The sequence below is a fragment of the Pseudomyrmex gracilis genome, unplaced genomic scaffold, assembly GCF_002006095.1.
Source record: "Pseudomyrmex gracilis isolate BER0280 unplaced genomic scaffold, ASM200609v1 scaffold_3, whole genome shotgun sequence".
NCBI classification, from domain to species: Eukaryota; Metazoa; Arthropoda; class Insecta; order Hymenoptera; family Formicidae; genus Pseudomyrmex; species Pseudomyrmex gracilis.
The window spans coordinates 53,324-79,165 of NW_018020587.1; the positions used below are offsets into that span (position 1 = coordinate 53,324).

The 25,842-nt window shown below is 32.8% G+C and overlaps 1 protein-coding gene across 5 annotated transcripts in view; it reads left to right on the forward strand.

Moving 5' to 3' along the window:
* The window catches only part of LOC109854723 (mucin-3A), a 34,767-nt gene that overhangs the window by 3,312 nt on the left and 5,613 nt on the right, over positions 1 to 25,842 (forward strand). For 3 of the 5 annotated variants that reach the window (XM_020428143.1, XM_020428135.1, XM_020428151.1), the window contains 6 exons: positions 15,274 to 15,347; positions 17,363 to 20,546; positions 20,983 to 21,196; positions 21,559 to 21,666; positions 24,177 to 24,344; positions 25,334 to 25,576. In XM_020428143.1, the coding sequence (XP_020283732.1) occupies positions 15,302 to 15,347; positions 17,363 to 20,546; positions 20,983 to 21,196; positions 21,559 to 21,666; positions 24,177 to 24,344; positions 25,334 to 25,576 (3,963 nt within the window). In that variant the 5' untranslated portion in view covers positions 15,274 to 15,301. The remainder of the gene's footprint in view (positions 1 to 15,273; positions 15,348 to 17,362; positions 20,547 to 20,982; positions 21,197 to 21,558; positions 21,667 to 24,176; positions 24,345 to 25,333; positions 25,577 to 25,842) is intronic. The other 2 variants (XM_020428158.1, XM_020428167.1) reach the window with 1 other exon arrangement.

Genomic DNA, 25,842 nt, shown 5'->3' on the forward strand with positions numbered 1-25,842 from the left:
CTATACTAAGTAGTTCCAGCGTTGACCGCTCGATAGCGCCGCTTACCCGCGCTAGAAAAAATCAGTCCGGGAACTTTCCGGACAAACTGTGTACATTTTATTCAAATGAGTTTATTTAAGCTACGTATATATTATTAGCCATTAGCTACGCACATCTTCATATTCACTAGACTCTTGCCTTCTTTTAGACATTTTGGAGTATAATTTTTACAAACGTGAAAAATAATGTAAATACCAATGAATAAAAAAAAAAAAACAAATAGTAAATTCATTGATACTGCTTAGTTTGTTACCTGTTCGGAAAGAACGATTTTAACTGGAAAAATGATTTTATCTGACTGAAAGACTGTTTCTGCAGGCAAAGGATCTAAAAAGCGTTTGAAAATGTGTGAGTAGTGCAATAAGATAAACAGTGTCATGTTCTGCTGCCAAAGTGACTGTCGCATGCTCCTACCGGGAATATCCAGGCGCGCGACCGCAACGGTAAAACGGTCTTGCCAGGAATATCCCGGGGTTTGACCGGAGAGAATTAAAGCGGAAGTGTACGCACAGGATCTACTGAATCAGCTAAATGATGTTAGAAAGTTTCAGAAGAAACTCCCTTATATATTTCCTTTATTTTTCTGTAAAGTAAAACGTCAGAAAAGATACATTGGAAATTCTAAATTGTACACATTATTTCCACTGTGAATATAGGATTCTTGTTGTTTGCTTGGAACTTTATGTAGCTATTAATCGAATAATGAATTTCAGTACAGCGCAGAATTTACGCCGTAATTTCACTTTGTTATTTAATGATAAAGTACTTCAGAAATTACAAATCTAAAATGGGATCTGTGCCAAGAAAAAGATACACAATTAACAATATGCAATTCAAACAACAATAGTGAGATATACTTGCAATAAATTTCCTAGTTTAATTGTAAAAGTAGGTTTCTTTTCAAAACGTTTTTTGTTAGTAAATAATTGACATTATTTCATTGTTATGGAAATATCAGAATGCTTTAAAATTATGGTTTAAAATTAGTTTGATTGTTGAGAATCAAAATTTTGTTAATTGTAAAAAAACATATTGACATAAAAGATTATATTTGTGGTAAAAATAAATTCAATATTATATTCCGTTACAAATTATTTGTATATATAATCTAACATGAGATATTCTCTGGTTCAAATGTATCTTAGACTTAATTTTTTTGTTTCAACAACAAAATTTTTTTATATAAATTGCAATCTGAACATAAAAGATTGTAAAATATATTCTGTGCAACTGCAGAATGATTCAAGCAATTTTGAAGAAAATTTGAGTCATGATTTATGAAATTTATGATTGTGCTCAAAGATTGCATCAGGTTTTTCTTAGTTCTTTTTTTTAACGTTTCTTGTTGTTGCTGATTATACATTTTAAAGCTGCGGTACGACGATATCTAGACTGTTAAAATCATACAAAACGCAAGATATGATACTCACGATATGAGAGACCTTGATCGATACGAACAAAAAGAAGATATCTGCAGCCTAACGCTCGCGCGATAACAATAAACCTGTGAAAAAATTAATACGATAACGTTGACTTTTTATTTTTGGAATCGCGACAGTAATATCCGAGACGTGCAACGTGAGCATGCAAAATTACATTAACGGAGGAAACGCACCCGCACTGTATTAAGCTTTTCCGGCGATCAAAATTTTTATCTCTTTTCTTCTTTTGTTATCAAGTGATTTTCTTCTTTCTTCAACTGAAATTTTAAATTAACATAACGTAAAGACTGTTCCAGATTATTTTTACTGTCTTCACAGTTGCTTGAATTAATTCAAAAAGCAGAATATGAATGATATTCACAATCACACTCTTTAATCACGCGATGTGAGTTTCTTATTTATTTTTAATTTTTAATGAAATATAAATGTACTGCAATAGTACTTTTATTTTTCACAAAATTGGACTGATAGATAAGTTATTGTAGTAAGACTTCACTTTTTGAAATTAGTCATACATATATATTAGTCATACATATATATTATTGTAGTCATATATATATATGACTACATTTTCATTAACGAAACATCGATTTTAATAAAATTATAAGCGGGAGAAATCTAGAACACTCTTTATATGACATTTGTAAGACGATCAAGTTTTGAGATATTGTTTATCAAATGAATGTAATTGCTATTCTCGATACAGCAATTTTGATTGAAAACACGATAGGAGATCAAATGCAACCACGACGATATTATATATACGTATGTACATTTTCAGACTGTTAATCACGCAGTCATCGTAAAATACCAACGTACGTGCATCATACGTGTTTAGAATTTGAATTTTAAATAATTGTAACAATAAAAAAATTATCTAAGAAAATGTGTTCAGTTAAGAGTTGGATTGATGGCTATTTGATTTTTATATGTTGCAATATGAGAATTATTTTTTGGAGAGAGAAGAGAAAAGACAGATTGTATTTTGTCGCGTTTTAATCTGCGCATCGAACAGTGAGTCGCTTAAAATCGGACAGCCAAAAGGACCGAAACCTTACGGTATCCAAATACGCGTGTGTACACGTTTGTGTACACGAGCATACGCAAGAGATGTTCCGTTTTAATCTCTTCACTGATATCGCTGTATGTCAAAATGTATGTTTTGTCCAAAAGGATATTATATGTGTTCTGTTTTCTATCTACATTTTTTTATTTGCCATTTTTATGTCGAATATAATGCATGTTGCTTTTGCGAAGCAAACTATACGCTGTTTTTGCGATGCGAGTTTATTGAAGATGTCTAACATTGTAAAACTCAAAACTGAGAAACTCAGACATTGCAAATGTATGTACACATTATGCAAAATTTTAGTTTTCAATTTTCTATTTAGAACCAATGTTAATTAGATATCATTCTTTCTTTTATTCTACAGGTAAAACTGTCAATAACTTTTTACCTTTATAAAAATTAGTGTCTAAAATATGTGTTCGAAATGATAAAAATCAAAGTTTTATCAAAACTCTTTAAGTTTTAATATTAAGTAACTAGAATTTGTTTTAATTATCCTTGAAAAGAGATAATTTAAAATTTAGATGCTTTATAGACTTTCTGCGGTAGTTGCTGTGCTTCTTTAGGTGCTTCTTATAGTTTATTTTTCTAGCAGAGAGACTTAAAAAAATATTTAGAAAGACTTCTTAAAAATTATAATTAAAACCGATCATTGCGCACTTATTTATACTATCCCAAGTATTTCATAAGTAACATTATGTGCCTCTTCTGGCTTAGAAGTTCTCTCAAAGCGTCGAAAGAATAAAGCATTTCGTATAGTTGCTGACTCAGTACGGCACTATGTATGGAATGTAGATATGCCGTCTTCCACGAATCTTTTCTTTTCTGTTGAGAAACGTAGCCCGACTAAGCATGAGACCGTAATGTCACGGAGCAAAACACCATGATCCCCCTTTTCCCTCGGAAAAATAATTGCTTTATCTGTCATATTCTGCAGATTTATTTTATTGCATAAGCACACCATGACGCGCGCGCGTTGCTTATATCGGAGGAGAATTTTTTTTAGAATTTGTTAGCGCTATTTAATTCTCTCTCGTTAATTAGAAGGCATTTATAGATCGGTAGCATTTTATATCTATATTGATGTCATTATAAGATTAAAAATCCGGTTTTTTTGGAAAAAGTCCATGCCAGTGGTAAAAACCGGCAATACACTGATAGATATCTAACCTTGATATCATATTGCATGAGTCATATGATCGTCAATAATATTCCAGCCGTCTGATACAATCAATGAGACGTTTCAAGTTAATGTATAGCATCGTAGACATTGCAAGAGTCGCTTGGCTATATCACGCGATGTGACGATCGATTTAGTTATCGCAATAACAAGCCTGATGAAAGTAATTAAATATTTGAAACAGGAGTTTTATTGCAACTTTTTAATACGCTGTACACTCGTTGTCAGTCATTCAATACATCAATTATTGCGCAACAGACAGTGGTTCAGGTAAAGCGATTCAGTCGAAAAAAAACTCGGAACATTGATATCTATGTAATGCATTAAATGCTTTTTGCGAGCTGTCGAGTTCGTAAGTGATTCGACCAAGGATAACGAGATCTGCGTCGTGAAATATTGATGGAAGAAATTCTGTTCGTAGAACCGAAGGTGTTGTAGACTTTTGTTTAGCGGATAGGTTACCGTGCGCTAATTCTGATTAACACAATCTTTTCGTCTGCTGTCTATAACATCGATTGGACTTTAACGTAGAAAGGAAGAAAAAGAAAGAAACAAAAGGCAAATCGATGGATTAGTCAATTCAAATTGTTCATGGAATTCAGCCGTAGAGTACATATAATCGAGTGTGAACATGAATGATGCAGTGGAAAAAAAAGAGAACGATCGAAGTAAAGCATACTTTACCACCGAATCGTATGATAAGTCTAAATAAAGGCTCAGAAGAGGTTCGCAATTGTTATGCAAGTCCTTGACAGGGAGAGAAAGAGAGTAAAAACGATAGATTGCAGTAATTTCACAATTGTCCAACAAATTCTAAGATCGCGTAAATATTCAAACAAAACTGCTAATGGCGTTACGTATTACGTATCACTTGACAACCGTAATGAATATCTACTTTCGTGATAAAATGATAACGGACTAGTGAACGATATTTGCATTTATAACGGGCTACGAGGAGAGATCGTTTATAGCGGAATATTAGCATAAACGTTAGTTATCGCGACAAGCTTCCTCGCGATGAAATACGAATACATCATGTGTATTACCGATCATTGATCTCGTTCTGTAAGAGTATAAATGAATGCAACACCCCTCCCCTCCTTCCCACTGCGATCCTAAAAGATCCTACGAGCTTGTAAGTGTATAGGTCGAATAGAAAAACAGTAATAGTTGTTATTCGAACATAAATATTTGTATAAGTTTATTATTTTATTTTATTATATTTATTTATTGAGTTTATAATTATACCCTGCATATTTACAAGTTTTTTATTTAATTTCTACTCAGTATATTCTTTGCGCAATTTTATTTTTACTCAAAATATATACCAGTAATTTACACCGCAGAAGCTTCTAATAAAAATGAAGGAGTTATTTCTGTCAAGAACTTAAATTACTATAAAAAAAAGTAGATAAATGTGTGTTTCTTGTGTTTTGCTATAAAAAAGTGATTCTCTATATTTATATAAAAGTTCTATTCTAAATGCATTCGTTGCTATATTCGATGTGTGTATATAATGCTCGTATAATACATTATTCGTGACCGCGATGTTAATTAAACATTGCGGAATTAATATATGCCTACGTACGTATGAGATTAAAATAAATCGACGTTACATATAAGAATGCAAAGATATTACCTTTCACATTCGAATAGTTTGCTATGTGATCGTCGTTATACACGCCCTCTCACATAATGCTACATATCGAGTCTTGGTTCCCTTCAATTTACACCGTCATCTCGGTAAATAGCATCTGCGCAGTATGGACAAAGAGTAGCTAGTAGCTACGACTTGTGTAATGGCATTAAATGTCAGGTCAAGAGACTGGCAGAGTTAGTTTGCGTGTGTGTGTGTGTGTGGCGCGCGTGCGCGCGCACGTTTCGACCGCAACTTCTTTGTGCTTTATTTCATCGTGAATATATCGTACGTACTCACGAATGGCGCACCTATTCTCTATGAGAGAGTACTCCGAATTATTTTAGCGAAGTCTTTTATTACTTGCTAGGGTAACTGTCCCTATTAGTGTGCCTGTCCCGATTAGTGTGCCTTTATATTTAAATAAATATTACAGAAAAACAAGTGAAAATAAATAAGTAGAGTATTTTTTTATTTATAGTTATGATATCAATGGATTTTTTAAAAAAATTCATTTTACATTTATAAACATATNTTAATATTTTGAGCTAATAAAAATCTTATTGTCAAAAGAAGAGTTTAAAGAATCGATATAAATTTTGAGCAAGCTCATTTAAAGTCAGTTAATTGAGTATTTATTCAAAAAAGAGAGTACGCTTGCTTAACAGCACACTAATAGGGACAGTTACCCTACATAGTCAAAGAAAATGTTGCATTGCTTGTTGCGAAATATGTCGTGGGAGTCTATGCGCCGATATGGTTATACTGTTTGTTGTTTATCCGTAGCTTGCGAAGATATTGCAAAATAAACGGAAATTTAGATACGTATACAATTGTGTACAGAAAAAGTAAATTTGAAACATTATTAACACGTTGTTCTGTTAGAATTTTATTTCCAGTTTGATGTATAATTGATTGAGAGCTCTTAGTTATCTAGACGGTCGTTGCACTTACGCGCGACTTATCTAGCTTATACTGCATTTTATACTGTATTTTACGAGATTTCATTACGCGGGAGTAAATATGTAAGAACGATCATAATAAGATAAGAACACATATCATAAACCGCTTAAAGTCAGATGTTGTGCTGAAAATTCGATTTACTTGGTGAATTGCGACTTCGACGACATTACCTATTTTCCATATCTGATGTTAGAAAAAATAATTCTATTAGATACCAATGTTAATTGGCATAATGTTTTAGAATCAGCAAGACAGAAAAAGTAATTTAATAGTTACTTTGTATTATTTTAGTAACTTAATTGTTAGTGTTGCTTTTTTCTGTATAAATGTAATTATCTTTTCTGTTAATGTAATTTATTTATCAAGCGCTCTACTTATTTAATTAATGAAATATAATATTTACGTTTACTGATTAAAATGAATACTTTTTATGTTAAAATTGAGAAAGTTTAAATCATGCGTAAGATGCGATAATAAAGCTATAAATTTCATTTTAATCAGTTTAATAGTCAAACAAAAAATAAACAAAACAAAAGTTTTTAGTAAAACAAATTAATACTTTTTATAGATATTGAAATTGAATGTGCAAATATCTAAATGTTGCTCGCGCGTGTTGTTCGTTTATCTGTGTTCGATTTCCACGCAATGGTTCGATTTGAAAGCGACTGGTAAGTCGCCTCGTGGCACACATTACGTGTTACGGTTGTACGTGTTAAGAAGAAGCCGGAAGCGTCTATTTTCAATCGCATGTCAACCACTTCCGGCAATTCTCTATATTAGTAGCGTGCTATTCGAAAGATTCCATCGTGATTTGTCACGTGAATACATGCGCGCACGCCGCCTGCATTAAATCAAACACATTGAAGTGGACGACTATCTCGCTCTCTCATGGATTAATACGATAACATTGCTAGATAATTCTTTTATTAGAGCGCCAATTTGTTTCTCGTCGCTACGAGTCGCAGTAGTTATTGTAAGATCAAAAATATTGAAGTAAAATAGCTATTCGACGATTGAGGTGCCAGATATGCATAATATTACCATAATAGAATTACCGTATTAGTTTATAAGAAAAATTTACATTAAATATTATTTTTCTCATCATCAATGCAAATATTTAATAATAATAAATAATATGCATATATAATATAGTTACTAGTAATATGGTTAGCGTTATGAATATTATATGGAACGAGGAGCCGGAGACAGAACAAGAGAAAAAATATTATACAAAGTCGTATAAAGAAATAATAAATGTTATTATATGTATATCGTAATAAAATTAAATCTATCTTTATCTCTCATTTTATTTATTATTTAATGCGATGTTATTTATTATCTAATTATTAGCGGTTTAATATATTGACATTATAACAAAACAGGAGTTTGTAGCAAAAACTTATAAACGTTTCCATGTTCGTTATATCTTTTATAATATTTGCTTTAATTATATAATACAAATGCAGTAGTAATGCACGCTAACTTATTACAGGTATGTAGTATTAAAAATAAAATTACAATTTTAAATGTTTAATTCCAACGATCAGATCGGAAGGAATGATCTTCATATAATTCAAATGTAGTTTGATGTATGACTCACATATTTCACTGGAATTGCTCGAAAAAGTAGTTTCAATTAACAATGGGATCTCGTTATTAATTACGTAATCGGATATCGCAGTTACTGCCTTTGTCATAATCATTGCTCGGTTTAATTGCAACGAAGGAAAACAAAATAAATGACGAAATGTCTCGTCAAGTATGATATGTATTTTATGATGTAATATATATAGTTTTATATATTCTATTTATTAAAAATAAAGGTAAAATTTAATGAAAACTAAGCACTGTGAAAGGAAATAATAGTAAACAATATAAACGATGTTTTTAAATGTTTAGTTATCGGAAATAACATGTGTTTGATGTGTTAGTGTATTTCTTTTGTTTTGTCGTAGATAGAATAAAAAACTTGATGTTAGTATTTCGCGAAATCTCTTTAGTCTTGTACAGTTGTACTAACGAGAGAAATATTTGTAATACAAAATTTTTTTTTTCATACGAGATAAATAAGTTTTAGTGTTAAAATAATGCTAATAATTTTTCATTATGTTTACTTGTATTGTTTTCTTTTGTATGAAAATGGGCAAAATTTACTGTAAATATCAACATTGCATAATTACGGAATTTGTTATTATATATGTATTTGTGTGTGCGCATGTTAGATATTTAACACGTATATGTTTATCTAGAAACGCGATAAATTGCACTTGTATTGCGGTCTAACGACACGCTTTAATTAATCGATGAGGCAGGCAGAAATTAGTGTTACTCACTAGCTGTGTAACATTTGCAAACTATTTATTAAATATGAATAAAACTATGTTTGTGAAATCTTGAACTGCACTATAGTAGCTGCATTGCGATTAATCCGACTTTCACTACTTCGTAAAAACGAAACCGCACTTCCGAACGGACGTTGCGTGCTTGTTACTAGGTATGACTCGCTTTCCTTCGTCAGCCATATGGCACAATCAAGTAATTTTTTACTTTAGTTATGTTTTGCTTTAGAGAAATCGAAAAGTGATTAAGAACGAAATGTAGGCATTCGAAATTTTTATGTAGGTCGAAAGTTTTTAATACAATTTCGAAAATTATAAAATCTGAATAAATAATCGTTAACGTATTAATATCTTGTTTTGATGTATCTCTCTCGTGCGCGTATATATTTAGTAATATAAATAACTAAGATAATAAGTATATTTGATTATAGTTTACAACTGGTTAAAACACATCCTGTATAAATATTTACGTTTCTCTTTAAATATAAATACATAAGCATAATTTTCAATGTCAGCTTCAACAATCTTGTTCAGCATAAATGTTCTAATTGCAAATTGTTTTTTAAATTTCTGGCGAACAGAGACTGATGCGATGTGACAATAAATATGAGTGCTTGCTACTATCAAACAAAGAGTATCCAGTGACGAGACATGTCGTGACTAATCGCGCGATTCACGTTTGCGGAAACATCCTGAGAACATTTTCTATGAAGCGACGTCATCGCGTGTCTGCTTCGCGCGAACAATGTTTTCGATGCCGGTACATAATTCGCGAATCCTTTTGCAATTGTTTTCGCTCGAGTGAGACGACGCGAGTGACGACGTTACTCGTCTGTGACACAATGAACACGCCAGTAATGCGGTGAAAATTTTTTCTCTTATAAGAGATCGCATTACGCTGCTATGTGTACATCTAATTAGCAGCGGCAAGAAACGAAGGAGACGATGACAGGAAAAAAAGATGCACGCGAGTCTTGCTTATACTGCCAGTAAATTAACAAAATCAAAATCTTGCATTTTACGTAGGAGTAAATATGGTCACAAAGAAAACTAAGAAAAAGAAAATATTTCAGATTTTTATCATATTTATCACTACGAACAGTATCAAAACTGTCAAATATGCCCAATTTTCCTATTCTCACAGTGCTTCTTTTGTGGAGATGTGCATTTTTGGAAGAGATTCTCGAGCAATACAGTTCTCAGCCGGCAGCAAACAAACTAAAAGAGTCTAATGAGACGTCATTGTTCAGCGACAAAGTCGTGATCTGTCTCTCATTGGATAATCGGACACTCGTATATTCGCACTGTTACTTGTACCCGTTGTGTTGCCGCTGCTGCTGATGCAAAGCACATCGTGGCGTGATGATCTCTACAAAATGATCCAATCCGCTCAGAGTACTTGACAATAAAAACAAGAGGAAAGCAATTTGAAAAAATGAAAAAACCAAGGCGTTTGATTCAAATCAAATTAAGCCATCTATGCGCGACCGTGACATCATACTTTAACGATATCAGTAATTATCTGATAACTCAATATCGTTTGCGAGAATAAACTTGCCTTTAATTCTAATTTTTGTTGGAAGATATCTTCCATGAATATGTTTGAATAATTTGAACGGCTAATTTGCAATTGGTTTATTGCACATAATTTAATTATTATGGAATTATAAAGGATTAATTTATATTTTTGGCCATCGAATTTCGATTATTAATTTCGATTTTCGATTATCAAATACGAATACTGAAAAGCTTAGTATTAAGCACAAAACATATTATTTTCTAATTTATTTTATACATAATGTCGTTGAAGTTTATAACATTTCTTCAACAGCATTATACCTACATCTCCTTATATTATCTGTGCTATAAAATTAGTATTTGTGATACATTAACATAGCTGGTAGTTTATAAATTCTTTTGAACAAAACTGTCATGTTTTGAGCTGATGATAAGTTTACGTCGGTTTGCTTAATGAAGAGAAAAGAAGAAACGCGTAAACTTAAAGCATTTTTCAAATATAGTATTTTAGAACTTTCAGAACAGTTAATCAATTATTGATATTTCGATCAATCGAGCGTTGCAGTTTGGCTAACTTTTAATATAGATTAGCAATCGATTGAATATAATACCGGTTAAACAAACAAATGAAGATAATGGGTGTGTTCTTCTTTAACATCATGTATTTCACTGAACTAACGTTGCCAAACAAATCAGAAAATAGTGCAATTGCTGTTTTTGTCATTCGAAGTGCAATCGATAAGTAACATTCTGTATTACTTTCATTTTAAGAGAGCAAACTTGTTTTTTTCTTTTCTTTTTAATGAAAAGTTTTCTTCTATTCTTATCTCTTTTTGTAGGTCTAAAAAAAAGTCAAAACAGAAAGTGCGATAAGCTCTACAAATAATTTTTTTAAATAAAAGTTTTTTAAAACTACCATTCACAAGCTCTTTGTTTATTGTTGACATATTATTTGTATCGTGAGACAATCTGTTGATTAGTATCTGCATTCAAGTTCTTCTGGTTTGCAAGATAATTTGTAATTTCGAAACTCGTTTGCAAATGTGAATCGATCCGACGTTTCCGCGTTACCATATATGTAAAATGCAGCGCATAATCACTCAATTAATGCAAATTTGTCGTGATCACGAGCGCGTGTGTACACTTGGCAAAACAATAGACGCCGACCGTGAATCGATATCCGAGTGTCATTCTGTCATTGGTTGACATTCAAGTTACATCACGTTGAATTTTCAATTGATAGTACTAGCCGGCCACTCCCGACGCGTTTTATTTTACTGATGGACTACATCAACGCAGCCATAGTGAAAAAAATTTCATCGCTTTGATCTCAAATTCGTTCATTTTTTCCGGATGTTACATTATTTGGTATATAACTTACATATATGTTTCTCGTTTAATAATAGAAAGTAATATAGTCCGCAGTTTATCAATGTGTATACGTGTGTAATATCGTCATTAGACATACGTTTATTTCATCTCATGTTGCTTACGTCGCTTTTTTGTAATTAGATTGCGCGCAAAAAATGCTTGCAAGATTTCTGATTATTGATACATTGCATGATACAATCAATTGGAATTAAAAATCAAATGAATTGAATTTGAAGGAATTAACACTCTAGAACTACCGGCCAGTCAAAATGACTAGTTAAAAATTTTTATTTAAAAATTACTCAAATTTATAATATTGCATTTCGGAAATTTTTTATGACTTCTTTGCAATATATAAAGAATTTAATTTATCAATTTGTCATAAAAAATTTCTAAACTGCAAAGCCATTAATTTGAGTAATTTTTAAATGGAAAGTTTCAACCAGTCATTTTGACTACTTCGGTAGTTCTAGTGTTAATAAGTTTTGCATTGAATAAATAATGCAACTGTAGTATATTATGAAATAAATCATTTGATAAACATGTACAATTCGTAATAATACTTAAAAAAGTAATTATAGATGTGATTATTGTATTTTATATAGGTAGATAAGTTAATAATGTAATAAATTGGATATAATAATAATTTTCTAAGTTGGACATATCTGTTAAATATATATGACAAATTTTATGATGAAGTAAGAACTCTTCGTGCACCTTTCCGAGATCTGGTTTGTTTTTGCCTTACATCGTGCGCAAATGTTAGTTGCAAAAAAACCGTTAGCACCGTTGGACCGAACTGGTTTTCCTTCGTCCTAGCGTTTACGTTGGCGGTCACGACGTACGAAGACATCGCAGTGAGAAGTTAGTGGAGCATATAGCCGCGCGCGTCGTATCCGGCGAAACACACTACGTATGAAGCGAACAACCGCCGCAGCCAACAATAAGGCACCAAAGAGGAACAGGTGGTTACGCTCCGCTGACTCGCTCTCTACTATACTTGAAACATGATGGCTTTTTTTTCTCAGAGACATGTTCGGTCAAGTACCATCGGAACAAGAATGTAAATTTATCAAGAAGATGTTTCTCTCTTGTTCTTTTTAAAGAAACTCGTGACTTCTCGTCGCGAGGACAAGTTGATTAAAAGAAAAAATTGATCTTGTTATATTAAAATCTTACTTTAAAAGTAAAAGGAAGAACAATTATTTTATAAGTATATTTAAATTACATACTTATTTAATTACTTATCTGCATGCTAAATTCTATATTACGAATAAATGAGAGAAAATGACATTTTTTTTTAAATTAAAATTATTATATAAAAAAAGGCTGTACAGCGAGATTACGCGCGCGCGCGTGTGTGTGTGTGTGAAAATTATATTTGAAAAATACATTTATCTCTTTTTAATTGATTTTTATTTGTAGTCGCGGATAAAACAGATGACATTTAAAAATTTGCGTAATTTAACATAATTCATTCTTTTATCAGAGGTTTTTACAGTAACTGATCTTGATGCAAAGTTTCAACGCAGCCTTTCACTTCCTCACGAATCGCGCGATATTTACGATCTGCATCTATTACGCGCGTTTCTCCAAGCACAAGAAATTACAGAAATACAACAAAATGTACACACTCGAATTACATGAATTGGCGTAACCACGAGTCCTTAACTATTTGCAATTCGACGGTAATTCTCTTAGCATGCAAATAAAAAAAGTTGAATAAGCAAATCCAACAGCACAGACAGCTTATATGTATGCACTTGGGTTGTCGCTGTGATTGAGGCAATTGATATAAAAAGAAAAAGTTTATGTGGCAGATCATCGAGAAATGATTTCACTTTTCCGTCTGTGATGACGAATTAACTCGGTGTGCATAAATACGCATTGTGTTCTCGCTATAAGTAAAGGCTGCTTTTCGTACCGCATTGCATCGCTCGTGTAGTTCAGAGAAAGTGCAGTATTTTCTTTCGCTGGTTTTCTCATTGTTACAAATTTCTACGTTTATCAAGTCAAAAGGCTTTGCTTAAAGGTAAAATATTAATTTTTATATGAATCATATGGCGTTTTTAAAACGATTTAATTTGATTCATTTGAATTTAGTGAGAAAGAGAAAGGGAGATTCTAAGTACCCCCTTACAGTTTTATTTCTAAAATTATTAATAAACAAGTATTGTTTTTAAGTTATTTGGAAAAAACAGTATTATTAAGAAAATGAAAATTATAAATATTTTAGTTTTTTTATTGATTATGTGTGAAAATACAATCATGCGTTAAACATCTGTAGTCTGTTTGTTGACTATCTCTAATAGACTCAATTGATAGATAAGAATAACAGATTGTCATAAAAGTAGCAAGAGTTTTTCTTAGATATAAGCAATTTCTTTGACTTAAAGAATATCTCCGTTGTCATAATTAACGGTTTTAGTACACGCACATCGTCATTTAAAAATTCATTATAAACTTTCTACACTAAATAGCAAACTTTTCCCTCGATATGTTTCACGTCCTGAAGGAACGAACACGGTGGCCCAATTTGCAACAGAAAATGGTTTTTCGCGACGGAAAACGAAAGACTCGGTCCAATCAACGGAGACAAAAGAAACGGTGGAAAATGCATCTTTTAATATACTTTGCTTTTCGTACAGTGACTGCTATTAGAGCGTGTCATTTGCTTTAAGTGATAGAGCTAGTCCGTCGCGCTATATAAACCGAAATAATAATTGCATTTATTGTGATATAGAAAATAGAAATGCAAGCAGTTTAGAATATTGCCGTCTAGAATAAAAACCAAAATGTTTATAAAATAAATTTATTAATGCAATCTAAATTTAAACAGTTAAGTAACTACTTATACAAATATGTAATGAACATTGGATATTGTAATAATATTGATATTTCGAAAATGCACAAGATTTTGCGGTGACATCAATAATTTTTTTAAACTAATATATCCAGCAAATTTGTGTGAGTGTACATACATATAAAAAAAAATTATACATATACATATATATATATATATTGTGTGTGTACTGTTTATGTATCCACATAAACAATATGTAATATTATGTTTCCGTGATTTCATCATTTACGCAAGATGTAAAGTAAGCATGTTTACCAATAAGCAAACGATGATAGCCGTTTATCGTCAGCTATAAGAACGTCAGTTATAAGAACCAGACAGCATGATAATCGATATTTGACTATTTAGATTACGATAAACATAATGGGATACGAAGTTCTAGAAAAATTTTCAGAGAACCCGGCGTTCAAAGCCGGTCGATTTGTTTGTCGCGCATCAAGATATTGCGATGTCGAGTCCAATGCACAGATAATAATGTATGGACATTGTTGTATGACTAGAAGAAAACTAGAGGACTAAACTTCGTCCTTGAGGCGACCTAACTAGTATTAATCTAATTGACAAGCCCTAAGGCTCTCCCCAAGCCCTCTTTTGATGTTACTACCTGAATCATATTCGCAGGCTACGTTATACGCGATCACTTGAATTTTTAAGCTCTCAGTAAACATTTTTTCTTGAATTTTAATCAGCATGACACACGTGTCATTCACTATAAATATATTGTCAACTTATTAAAATTTTATGTTTTATAGATTTGTATCTCAATAAAGAGTTTTACTGAAGTAAATTTTTATATTTAAAGAAAGGTAATAAAAATAAACCACATAGTAAAATAAGTTTCTTTTGTTGCAGATCGAGCGAAGAGATCTAACGGACAGAAATGACTCGCAGAAGAACGTTTACCTTTGTATTGGGAGTATGTATAGGTAAGTTGCAAACGCCTATTCTCTTCCTTATTATCACGATATCACTCTACATTCGTACTTTACTTCGCATTATTCCAAATTGAAAATGCGATGATAAGCGGAGTATGCGCACAATTTTTATTTTGTTATATCACGCGTGTAGCATTACTGTTGTAGACAATGGATTAGCATCTCTTGACTGCATCCTATTGCATTGTACACTTGTGATGTAAAGCCTGCCAATCGAGGTGACTGCACTAAGTACTGTTAGGTTTGTTGCAACGCGTCTTGCAAGTTAACTGTAACTCTCAAGCTAACAACCAAATTTTTTATTCTTGATGGATTCTCGTTTCTTTTCGATTTACCTATGTCAGATAGGTAAATAGTACGCAATGTATTGTCTGGTCTCTCTCTTTATCAGCTCTACAAATAAAATAAACTTTGCAAAGCTTAAGTAATATTTAAAACTTGATTACTTATAAAAATATTTTGTTTTAAATTTTATGAAATTTATAAAGTTATAATATTTTAAAAAAGAAAACATTAAAAATTTTTGTATAAAAAGAAAAATATTAAAAATATTAAAAATATTTTTAGTATTCGTAAAATAAGCTTCCACAAGAATCTTTGTAATGCAGATAAAATAAATACTTTGTAATTAAAAAGCATTGTAGAGTTTCTCAGCAATTATGTTAAAAACTGTTGCACACTTATGAGTTAAAAGAAGCATCTACAGAAACAGTGCTTACACAATAAATTATTTACTTATTCTAACTATAATTTTATAATTTTATAGGATAAATGTTTAATACATAATTATACATGCAACTGATATACAGAGAAACAATTAATATATTAATATACAATTGATGTACATAAAAAATTTGACTTGAACAACAATTTTAAAATTTATATTTATAGGTAGATAAGATGCTAGTATAAACTAGTATAAACTAGTATAGATCAAGAAATAAAAGGATCAGTATCAGGCTGCTCTTGAAACCCTGATGAAGTAAGCTGAAATGTTTCACGAAACATCGGTATAAAAATAACGCGGTTCAAACCCAAAAAACATCTTCGAATGTTAATACAACACGTCGCGAAAGCATCAAATATCAAATAAAAGGACTTTGACAGCCATATGTTGAATGTGCACGTGTATATCCGTTGTAATAAAGTCATATATTTGTTATATTGAGGTTTACTTTTTGACACACATAAAATATAGTCAGTAAAGTAACATTTATCTTAAGCCAATGAATTTTCGAGAAGAAATAGTTGTCGTATTGACGTACATCAGCAAAACACGAGAAACACAACAAACTCAAAGCATAATTAATAACATAATTTTGAAGGTCTGATTAATATTCAGATGCAAGCTCTCGCAACGCCGCGTTGTACAACGCACGCTTTCAATTTTCCGTAGAACGCGAACTATATCGTAGGATCACGTAAATAGCTGCGAAGAAACCCGTGCCCGATCCATGAGAAACCGGTTTTTCGATTTATTAAACCTTTCATCTATACTTGTCACAGTTTTATTGCATCTCAGTGGAAACCAGTTGTCAACGTTGTTGTTGACGAGCGCAACTTCTATTTTTCTGCGTCAGCGCGTGCGCGTTTATTGCGAGAATTATTGCTGCAAAAATCTATTTTATTATCAAAACATATAATTAATACAAGGTACATTGAGTGAAAAAAATAGACGAATTTTATTTTTTATGCACCGAAGAGTGAATTTGTTTACCTAGAAATTTTCATAATTTTTGGACAAACTAATTTGGAATATACACATATATACTCTTTAGAATATACTCTTAGATAAACACAAAATAATATAAATCATTATAATATATACAATATATACAATAAATATAATATATACAATATATACAATATATATACAATATATATGTATATATTGTGTATGTCATATATTTTTAGTATGGAAAAGATAATTGTGTGAGAGAAATTATCATGCTTTTAGACCTAAAGATAAGATAATGTAATAGATCGAAAATGCTATGATTGTGCAGGTTTTCTATTATTGCTCGTTGGCACTGCAATCGCGAAGACTACGGAAGCATCTACTGTAGTGTCGGAAAAACCTGATTCTCAAAAAACATCAACTCTCTCAAGAGGCACTATTCTGACGAGGGTTTCATCGATTCATAAAAATCCGACAGTTACAGAAAAAGACAGACGAAATTTTGATTTAACAAAAGAAGAAACTCATAACAATCAAGATAAATCGAGTGGCAGCAGTGACGAAAGTGTGAGTCAAAGTGGTAAAAGAAGAAGCGAAGTGTCGACGGCATATAACACAAGCGATGCGACGAAATCCGAAAGTTCATCAGATGGAAATCGGAAAGCTCGGTACGGCGAAATTGCCGCGAAAAGCTCTGGAAAAAGCACCAGCACGAAAGTCATCTCCGATGACTTTCTCAGATTATCCAGAACAAACGAACTAATTGCAGCGACCACGAAGTCGCCGACTTTAAACGATTCAAAACAGGACAACAAAAGAAACGTAGGAAATACCACGATTGAAGAAACTTTCAATAATGAAGAACCCAATGTCACCATTCCTTTAAGCACAAAAAAAGAAAACATTGTCAGCGACAAGTTAGCAAACATTATAAAAATTTCAGAAACTAAACACATAGAAGATATAATTCCAAACGAGCAAGAAACAACGACTGCGATATTGGTCGAAAATTTCTCCTCGTTGTCAGCAAAACTGTCAGAAGACGAAAAAAAAAATAAAACTGTGAAATCTGATTATAAAGAGACAATTTTAAAGATTGAGTCGATGAAAAATAAAGATGTAACTTTAGTTGATTTGAAAGAAAGCGATGATCGTGATCGAGAATTAACTACAGTGCGCGATATTCAGCGCGAAGATTCTCAAACACTTACGAGAAATGTAAAGGATCAGGGAACAACGGCATCTGAAGCACTCGACCTAGGAAATATTGATGAGAAGGGACGCGAAGGAATCATTTCGCTTATTAATGACACGTACGTAAACTACAATCATTTTTATAAAACTGTGACGGAGAAAGATGCTAAAGCGGATTCGAGAAATCGCTCCATCGACACAAATAGCACGCGTGGAAAAGGCGATCCAAAGGAAGAAGTGGAAGTCGTTAACAACATGGCTCATCAGCCAATATTGAGAATCGTGACCAACGAGAACGAAACCGCAAAGAATGAATCTCACTTCAATAAACCGAGCAATCAAGACCAAACAGTTTACATCAAGAAGAAAGGAGGTGTCAAAAATGAGAATCATTTTGAACAGGAAACAGATATTTTACTTTCTAACGCGACCATCAGTAGCGCAGATAATACGGATGAACGGAAATCGATAAGGGAATCTGAGAGTCAGGTGAAGTTGCTTGAAATGACAACTCAAAGTATCCAACTTGAAGAGCATTCTTTGGGAGCACGCGAAAGTAGTCCAGTTCCGCAGGGTAGAACTATTGGATTATCCGGAGTTAACGAGTTTTCCAGTACTGAGGTAAAATTCACAACTTCGGCGAAGCTCGATGACGGAGCATCGTCGATCACTCAGAGTTTACAAAATAACTCCGATACAGAAAAGATAGAGCAAAAACCTTACCCTTATCTAAAGTCTAGTAGAGAATCATTACAGACGACAACAATCAATTTGAGAGCGAACAGTGATGTTGCGGAAGAAGCTTCATCTTATAAGAATACGATCGGAAAAGAAAAATCCGAAAAGTTTGTCATTACGGAACCCTCGGTTGTGATCGAGAACAGCATTCAACAGCAGAAACCGGAAGAGAAAGAAGATATAAAAGATTCCAAGAATTTTACGACCAAAAGTCTCTCTTCTTTAATACCAGCAACAGTGATCCCGATTGTTTCCGCTGATGTTGGATCGACAAATGAAACTTTGTCAGAAAAATTAAACGGCAGCGCAGAGGCGGAGATGAAAAGTTCGACATCCAAGAATGACATACCGAATACGAAAGAAGAAGAGAAAGTGATTGCAAGTAGCAGCAATAGCTACGACGTGACCGGAAATGGCATAACAGAAGTCAGCTTTGCTCCAGACCGCAAGGGAGTGAAATCACATTCCAGCGAGACGACAGATTCAACGTCGACGTCGCATTCCACTGAGATCTCAAACACATCCAGGATCCCTTTAAATACGGACGTCCAGATGGAGCCGGAAGAGGCCATGATGATCCGCTCAACTTTTATCGTTACCGAATCCACAATGGTTCCTGTAGACAAAGCCGTGGCAATAGAAGTGAACAAGTCTACAACTTCAGCAGGTGAAGTGAACACAGTGGCTGCCACGATGGTTTTCGAAAATCCCACAGTGTCAACATCAAGGACGAATGTCATGCAACAGTCTTCCTTAAGTCCCAATCAAACCACCGAAACTTTATTTACTACTTTACTTCCTGATGCATCTTTCATTCCGACAACTACGTCCGTCGAATTTGTGTTTGTGGGTCTCACGGAAGCAATCTCTGTAGAAAATAACACGACCGAGAATAATGTTCACGAACAAATGACAATTTCTAAGATCGCGATCTCGCCGACTGTTCAAGATTACTCATCCGCGACAAGTAATACTACAGAAGACACAGTTACCACGATGAAACTTCAAGAGTTTACCGAACTTCCGGTAGTAACGGAAAGTGGAACGGATCAGGTATCAACCGTGTATCAGTCTAATAACGAAACCATCGAAGAGTCGTCAACCATTCAGATTGTAAGTCAGGAGCAGAGTAATCGCACAGAGTTTACGAGAAACAAAGTTGCTATAAGCGTTATCGATTACACTAGCGTAGCTACCGCTGGCACGGAATCCTCCGGCGTTACCGAGGATCCTTCAGAGTCCATTAAGTCAAGTTTCAACGTTAACGTTACCGAGACGTCCGTTCTAAGCATGACGGAGTTGCCTAATTCAGATGTCACAATGAAGATGCCTACGACGAACATCACGAAGAATCCCTTAACTCCATCCGATGTTACGAATATTTTGGAACCGAGAGTTCTCTCGAGTACACCTACGGAATCGCCTGACGAGAAAACGACGGATGTTGTTCAGATATTGTCTTCAGATGAGATTACGTTACTGGTTAAAATAGTTATCGAAGGTTCTTTGCACGAAGTCTGTCTTCGGCTGCCGGATCTCAAGAAAGCGTTCGCGGATGTTCTCACCAACGGCCTAAAGAAGTAAGTGATTTGATTTGTTTTGGTTTGTTTTTTGTTTTTTTTTTTTTTTTTTTTTTAATTAAGTTTTTCAAATCTCTGTTATATTACGTTTAATCGTGATTGATCGTAATTGATTCGGTGAAATTGTATTTAAAATTACATTGATCAACTTTTAATTATTTTAATTTATTAATTTTGGAAACTATTAAAATTTTTGTTCTCTCATATATCTGTTACGGAGATTTGACTTCGTGTACAATTGAAAAATAATGTGAAAATATTATACATAATATGTGTACAGAGAAAGTATATTAATACAAAATACTACTTTTTCTCTTTTTTTTTAATATTTTTAAATATTTTTTTTAATATTTGTTTATTTTGCATCTTAGAAAAATTAACTATAATATGTGTGTTATATATCTTATGCAAGGTATACTATGTTATTATTTATCAGGTGTGCTACTTTGTTTCGCAGATTAGTGTTGCCGGAACAAATTGTCATTCATCAAAACCCATGTCTCGAGACAACAAACTCGTCACCGACACCCATAGACGTCAGTTTGACTTCGATCCTAGTTTATGTCGTGAACGAGGACAGAAAGTTTGACGTTACCATGACGAAGATTCTTCCAAGTTTGTACAAGGTGTCTCCCAACTTCCCAGTGAGAGTAAGTTAAGACCAGTAGAAGGTCTCATGCGAGCGTGGATTTAGAGCACAATAACGGCTGGATCTCCCGTTGCAAAGATTGGTCAAAGTCTTTTATATAACACGCACTTTTGCCTCTTGACGCGTTAAAATTTAATTTATCCGATAATCAAACGGAATCTTACATTAATTCATGCCGAAGTAATCTTCTCAATTATCGTTAAAAATTGTTTCTATGAAGCGTTTCTTCTCTGTAATCATAATTAATTGATGCTAAGTTGTGTCAAAGTTATAAAAATCGTCTCAAAATCATTAAAATTCTCTTAACGCAGTCGAATAAAAAATATTTTTATTAAATTGCTTTAGATTATTCATTCTTTGCAGATACACAAGGTCTTTTTGGTACCTGAAGCGGATTCTGGAAACGCAATAGCTGTTGTTGTTGTTTCGTCCGTAGCCTTTATTTGTCTGGTTCTTCTGGCCGGACTTTTGGTAAGCATTCGTTTATTCAACGACTCCATATTCTCATATACGCGACATTACATTTAACTTATGATAAATACTGACGTTCATAGCTGGCGTCGAATTATCTTTTAAGTAAACATTTGCGTGAAAGATATATTTCGACGCGCACACACCTGAAAAATTGTTTCTGCATGTAACATTGTTACAAGGCGTTGTAACTTTTAGTCAATATTTTTGAATGTAGCTTGTTTTGTGTAGAAAAATTTTGTTTTTATTTTAACAACATTCTGAATACATATGTGTGTTTTTGTGAACTTGAAGTTTTAACAAATTAAGTTTTGAATAAAATATCCAACTAATTGCTAAAGTTGGTTTTTGAATCGTTTATATGTTGTAACCTAAAACAGAAACTAAAAAGAGTTTTATTACAAACTATAATGTTTTTATATTTTATAAAAACTTAACTTGTTAAAACTCTTAAATTTAGGAAAATATTTTCAAATACACGGCATCTCTCGATACACACGTATTCTTTTTCTGTATTTTTCTGTATTTTTTTTTTTTTTTTGTATGTTTTATATGGTATATTCATGAAAATTAGAAACAAAATTATAATGTTTTATAAGATACAGGTGCGCAGGTCCGCGAAAATCTATACTCACTGACGTAGCCTACTGCGTATCGCGCTTACATGGCGATAAACCTCTGTTCACGAGGTCTTATCATCATGTCGGTCTTCATCCATTCGTCCATCCGACTGTCCACACTTATAATTTTAGTTTAGTGTACGTAATAGTTTTATGATAATATGTCTATGTATGTGTTTTTATCTGGGAAGTAAAAGACAGTCCTTTTTTTTTATTTTCTTTAAATTAAACGATGCGACAATAACACGCGCGTGCATAACACTTAACGATACGAGTGATTTGTTTTTCTTTTCGCGATGATAGATTTATTATGAGTGTTGTTTTTTTCAAATCACGTTCGTATGTGTTGATATTCTGTCTATTTAAATTATAAAAAATGTGTTTATGTGCAATTCACGCTTATGCAAGTTAATTGTTTCACGAGAAATCGAGAAACTTATATATATTCACAATCGATAGTATTATAAACATTAATAAAAAAAAAAGCTTTTACAATTATTTGCAGCAATAACGTCATACTCATACACACACACACACACACACACACACAAACAAAGTCACAAAGCATTACACAGTTGTAAAATGTTTGTGAATTTTTCCTTTCGAAAGAAATATTCGCAGCGATATTTGCTACTTCATAGTTTTTTCTGCAATCAACAATATTACTTTCGCGCTTGCGCACCGTGCAATACTTAATTTTAATGAACGTACAATATACTCATATAACGTTGAGGATCGAAACAAACGAAATTTAACGAATCAATAAAGGAGAAAAAATATCGCATGGCGCAAAGAAACTCAACGGTTATCTCATTGATTTTTAAAACACTGCATTCTCGTTGTTAGAAAAGCGCTCTTACGTAATGAATCGATTAAATAATTCTATTAAACCAGAGAATATAGTGTAAAGAATGTTTTACAAGAGAAAAAACATTAAAATGTAGGTCTCGTAAATTTATATAAGGTTTATACTTTTGTATTATTGCGGTAATTAAATCTGCGATACTCAATGTGACTCTAAAAATAATAAAAACAAATAGTAATTGTCAAATCGCTGCAGTTACGAAAGAAATCTGCGAAAACATAAAATATATACTTTTCGCATCGTGATAACGCATAATTAACTATAAAAGTCTTCTGTCCGGAAAGAGTATTCACGCACGTGGTTTCTCGACCTTGAATGGCTGATTAGACCGATCGACAACCGACACGATGTTCGCTTCATCACCGTGTGTTTGTTGTAGTCTTTGCCGTGCATACGAATGACATGACATATAATGTTAAAATAGTCCGCTTTATTCTATGTTTTAAACACATTATCCAAACCGAGATTTCCTCAATCTCTTTTCAGATATATCGGGCACTTGATGCAATTAAAATAATACAACATTGTCGTTGCTCAATTGTACAGAGAATTATTGCCATAATTGTAGTTATACAACATTTTGCATTCGTTAAAAGAGTATCATTTTTTGTTTTCTTATGTGCGAATAGATATAAAGCAGTTTAAAAGAATCTAATTTATTTATTACTATTTTTTTTACTAGAAAATCAAGACAAATGAAATAGTTTGTAGATTATAATAAGAATAAGATATTCACTAAGTACTCTCACTTACATAAATCTAGAATTACACTATTCATGATATTACTTACGTTTTTTTATCAGTTACAAATATATTTTGCACGCTGGCGAATAGCAATTGTCTATTCAATGCATGGCCACTAAGTTAACTGTCACCGCATTTCGAGATATTGTGAGTACTGTCATTTGTAGATAGACTAAAATCTCATGGAAAGTTGTATCCGTGAAATGTATTGTTTGAATCGCTTTCGCATTTGTTCCGTCGGATAAACCGACCGCTAACCTTCGTTGTAACTATATTCGCAGTTTATAATGAGAAAGAGGCAAACAAGGTTCAACTACGGAGAACGGTGCCGGCCGGTATCCTTAGACGCTTACAGCCTCGATAGCGTCTCTGCGTACAACAGTGTAAGGCGCAAGGGTGCGGCAAGATCCTCCAAGAGAAGTTACGGCAATCCGACTTTCGAAGATTCAGTAAGTTCGAGAAGATTAATCGTAGAAGTTTTTGAAATTATTTCAAGTTCTCATTGTGCCATTTATCGGACGATTCGATTTTGTGTTTAATTAATGATTATATACTGTTTTGGTTGGTCACGATAATATCTGAAAATATATATTATAGATACTAAAAATAAAGATAGATACTAATAAATTTTAAGTAAGTTTTAAAAATATAAAATTGTAAAGAATTTAGTATTACGAAATATGAAACATAATCTGTTTTAATATAATAGAATTACTTATTCAATTAGTGTTACTTATTTACTTGTTGCAAATTATTTTTGTTTTTAGCTACTACGTGTTACAAAAGTATAATAAATTGTTCAGGTAAAACGCGTGTAAAATTACATACTATCTCTCAAACTTTATTAGATTTTTGCTAGAATTCTGCTGATACAATGAGAGTACGACAAATCCTATCTCCAGTCTAGCATTCTACTGCAAAGCTTGTAACAGATATCTATTTTGCAGACTCTGCGCTTGACAGATTTTGAACGCTCACACAGCTTGTGCTAAATTTTAATATTAATATTGCGTGCACAAAATATGAATACAGATTGTAATTATATACAGTGACTGAATACTGATATTATATACAGTGACTGAATACTGATATGCAGTGACAGAATACTGATTGTAATTATATACAGTAGTTACTAACCTAGTACTTAATCTTTTTAGATCTTATCTTTAGCTTTTTAAATCTTTAAAAAAATGCAGGGATTTATTTGATAAATTGTGGAACGTACCACAATTGATTTAAAATTGCTGTTTGTCTAAAATTTATCAAATTGAAATATCGCAACATTTTTGTTTTTTTTTGTTTTTTTTTTTATTTATATCAAATGAGTATCACACGCATTGAGTTTTTTTTGTAGCTTTCAATCAAAAAGAGAGAAACAATATTACGGAGTTTCTCTACATATATAGTGTTTCTATAAAAAGACATGCCATTATTTCAGAGCGCTATTCCCTCCCATCCTCTAAACTTTGCCGGGCTCTCAACCTTCTGTAACGACATTAACGTAATCAACGAGGAGTTTGCGGGTATACCCCAAGTTTCAGCGAGGATAGACGAGCTGCCTCAGGGTGCGGAGGTGAAGAATAGATACGCGAACGTGATACCGCTTCCAGAGACAAGGGTGCCGTTACAGAGGCTGAACAATGACCCCTTGACCGAGTACATCAACGCTAGTTACGTGCGGGTAAGTGAGACATTTCGATTAAACTGATTTCATGAATTTGTGGCTTAACTATAAAGTGGTGCCTATAAGATATACTTTTGTTACTGTGCACACACAATGCCCACTTTTTTTTACTGAAAATTTTACGCTTTTCCGATATTTCTAACATGCGGAATATGCAAAACATGAGAACAAACGACAGGCGAATTTGAGTGTGATTTGCAGCAATATATATCCTAGAATTACAAAGAAACTTCTGCGTAACGTGTGCTAATTAGATTTTTTAA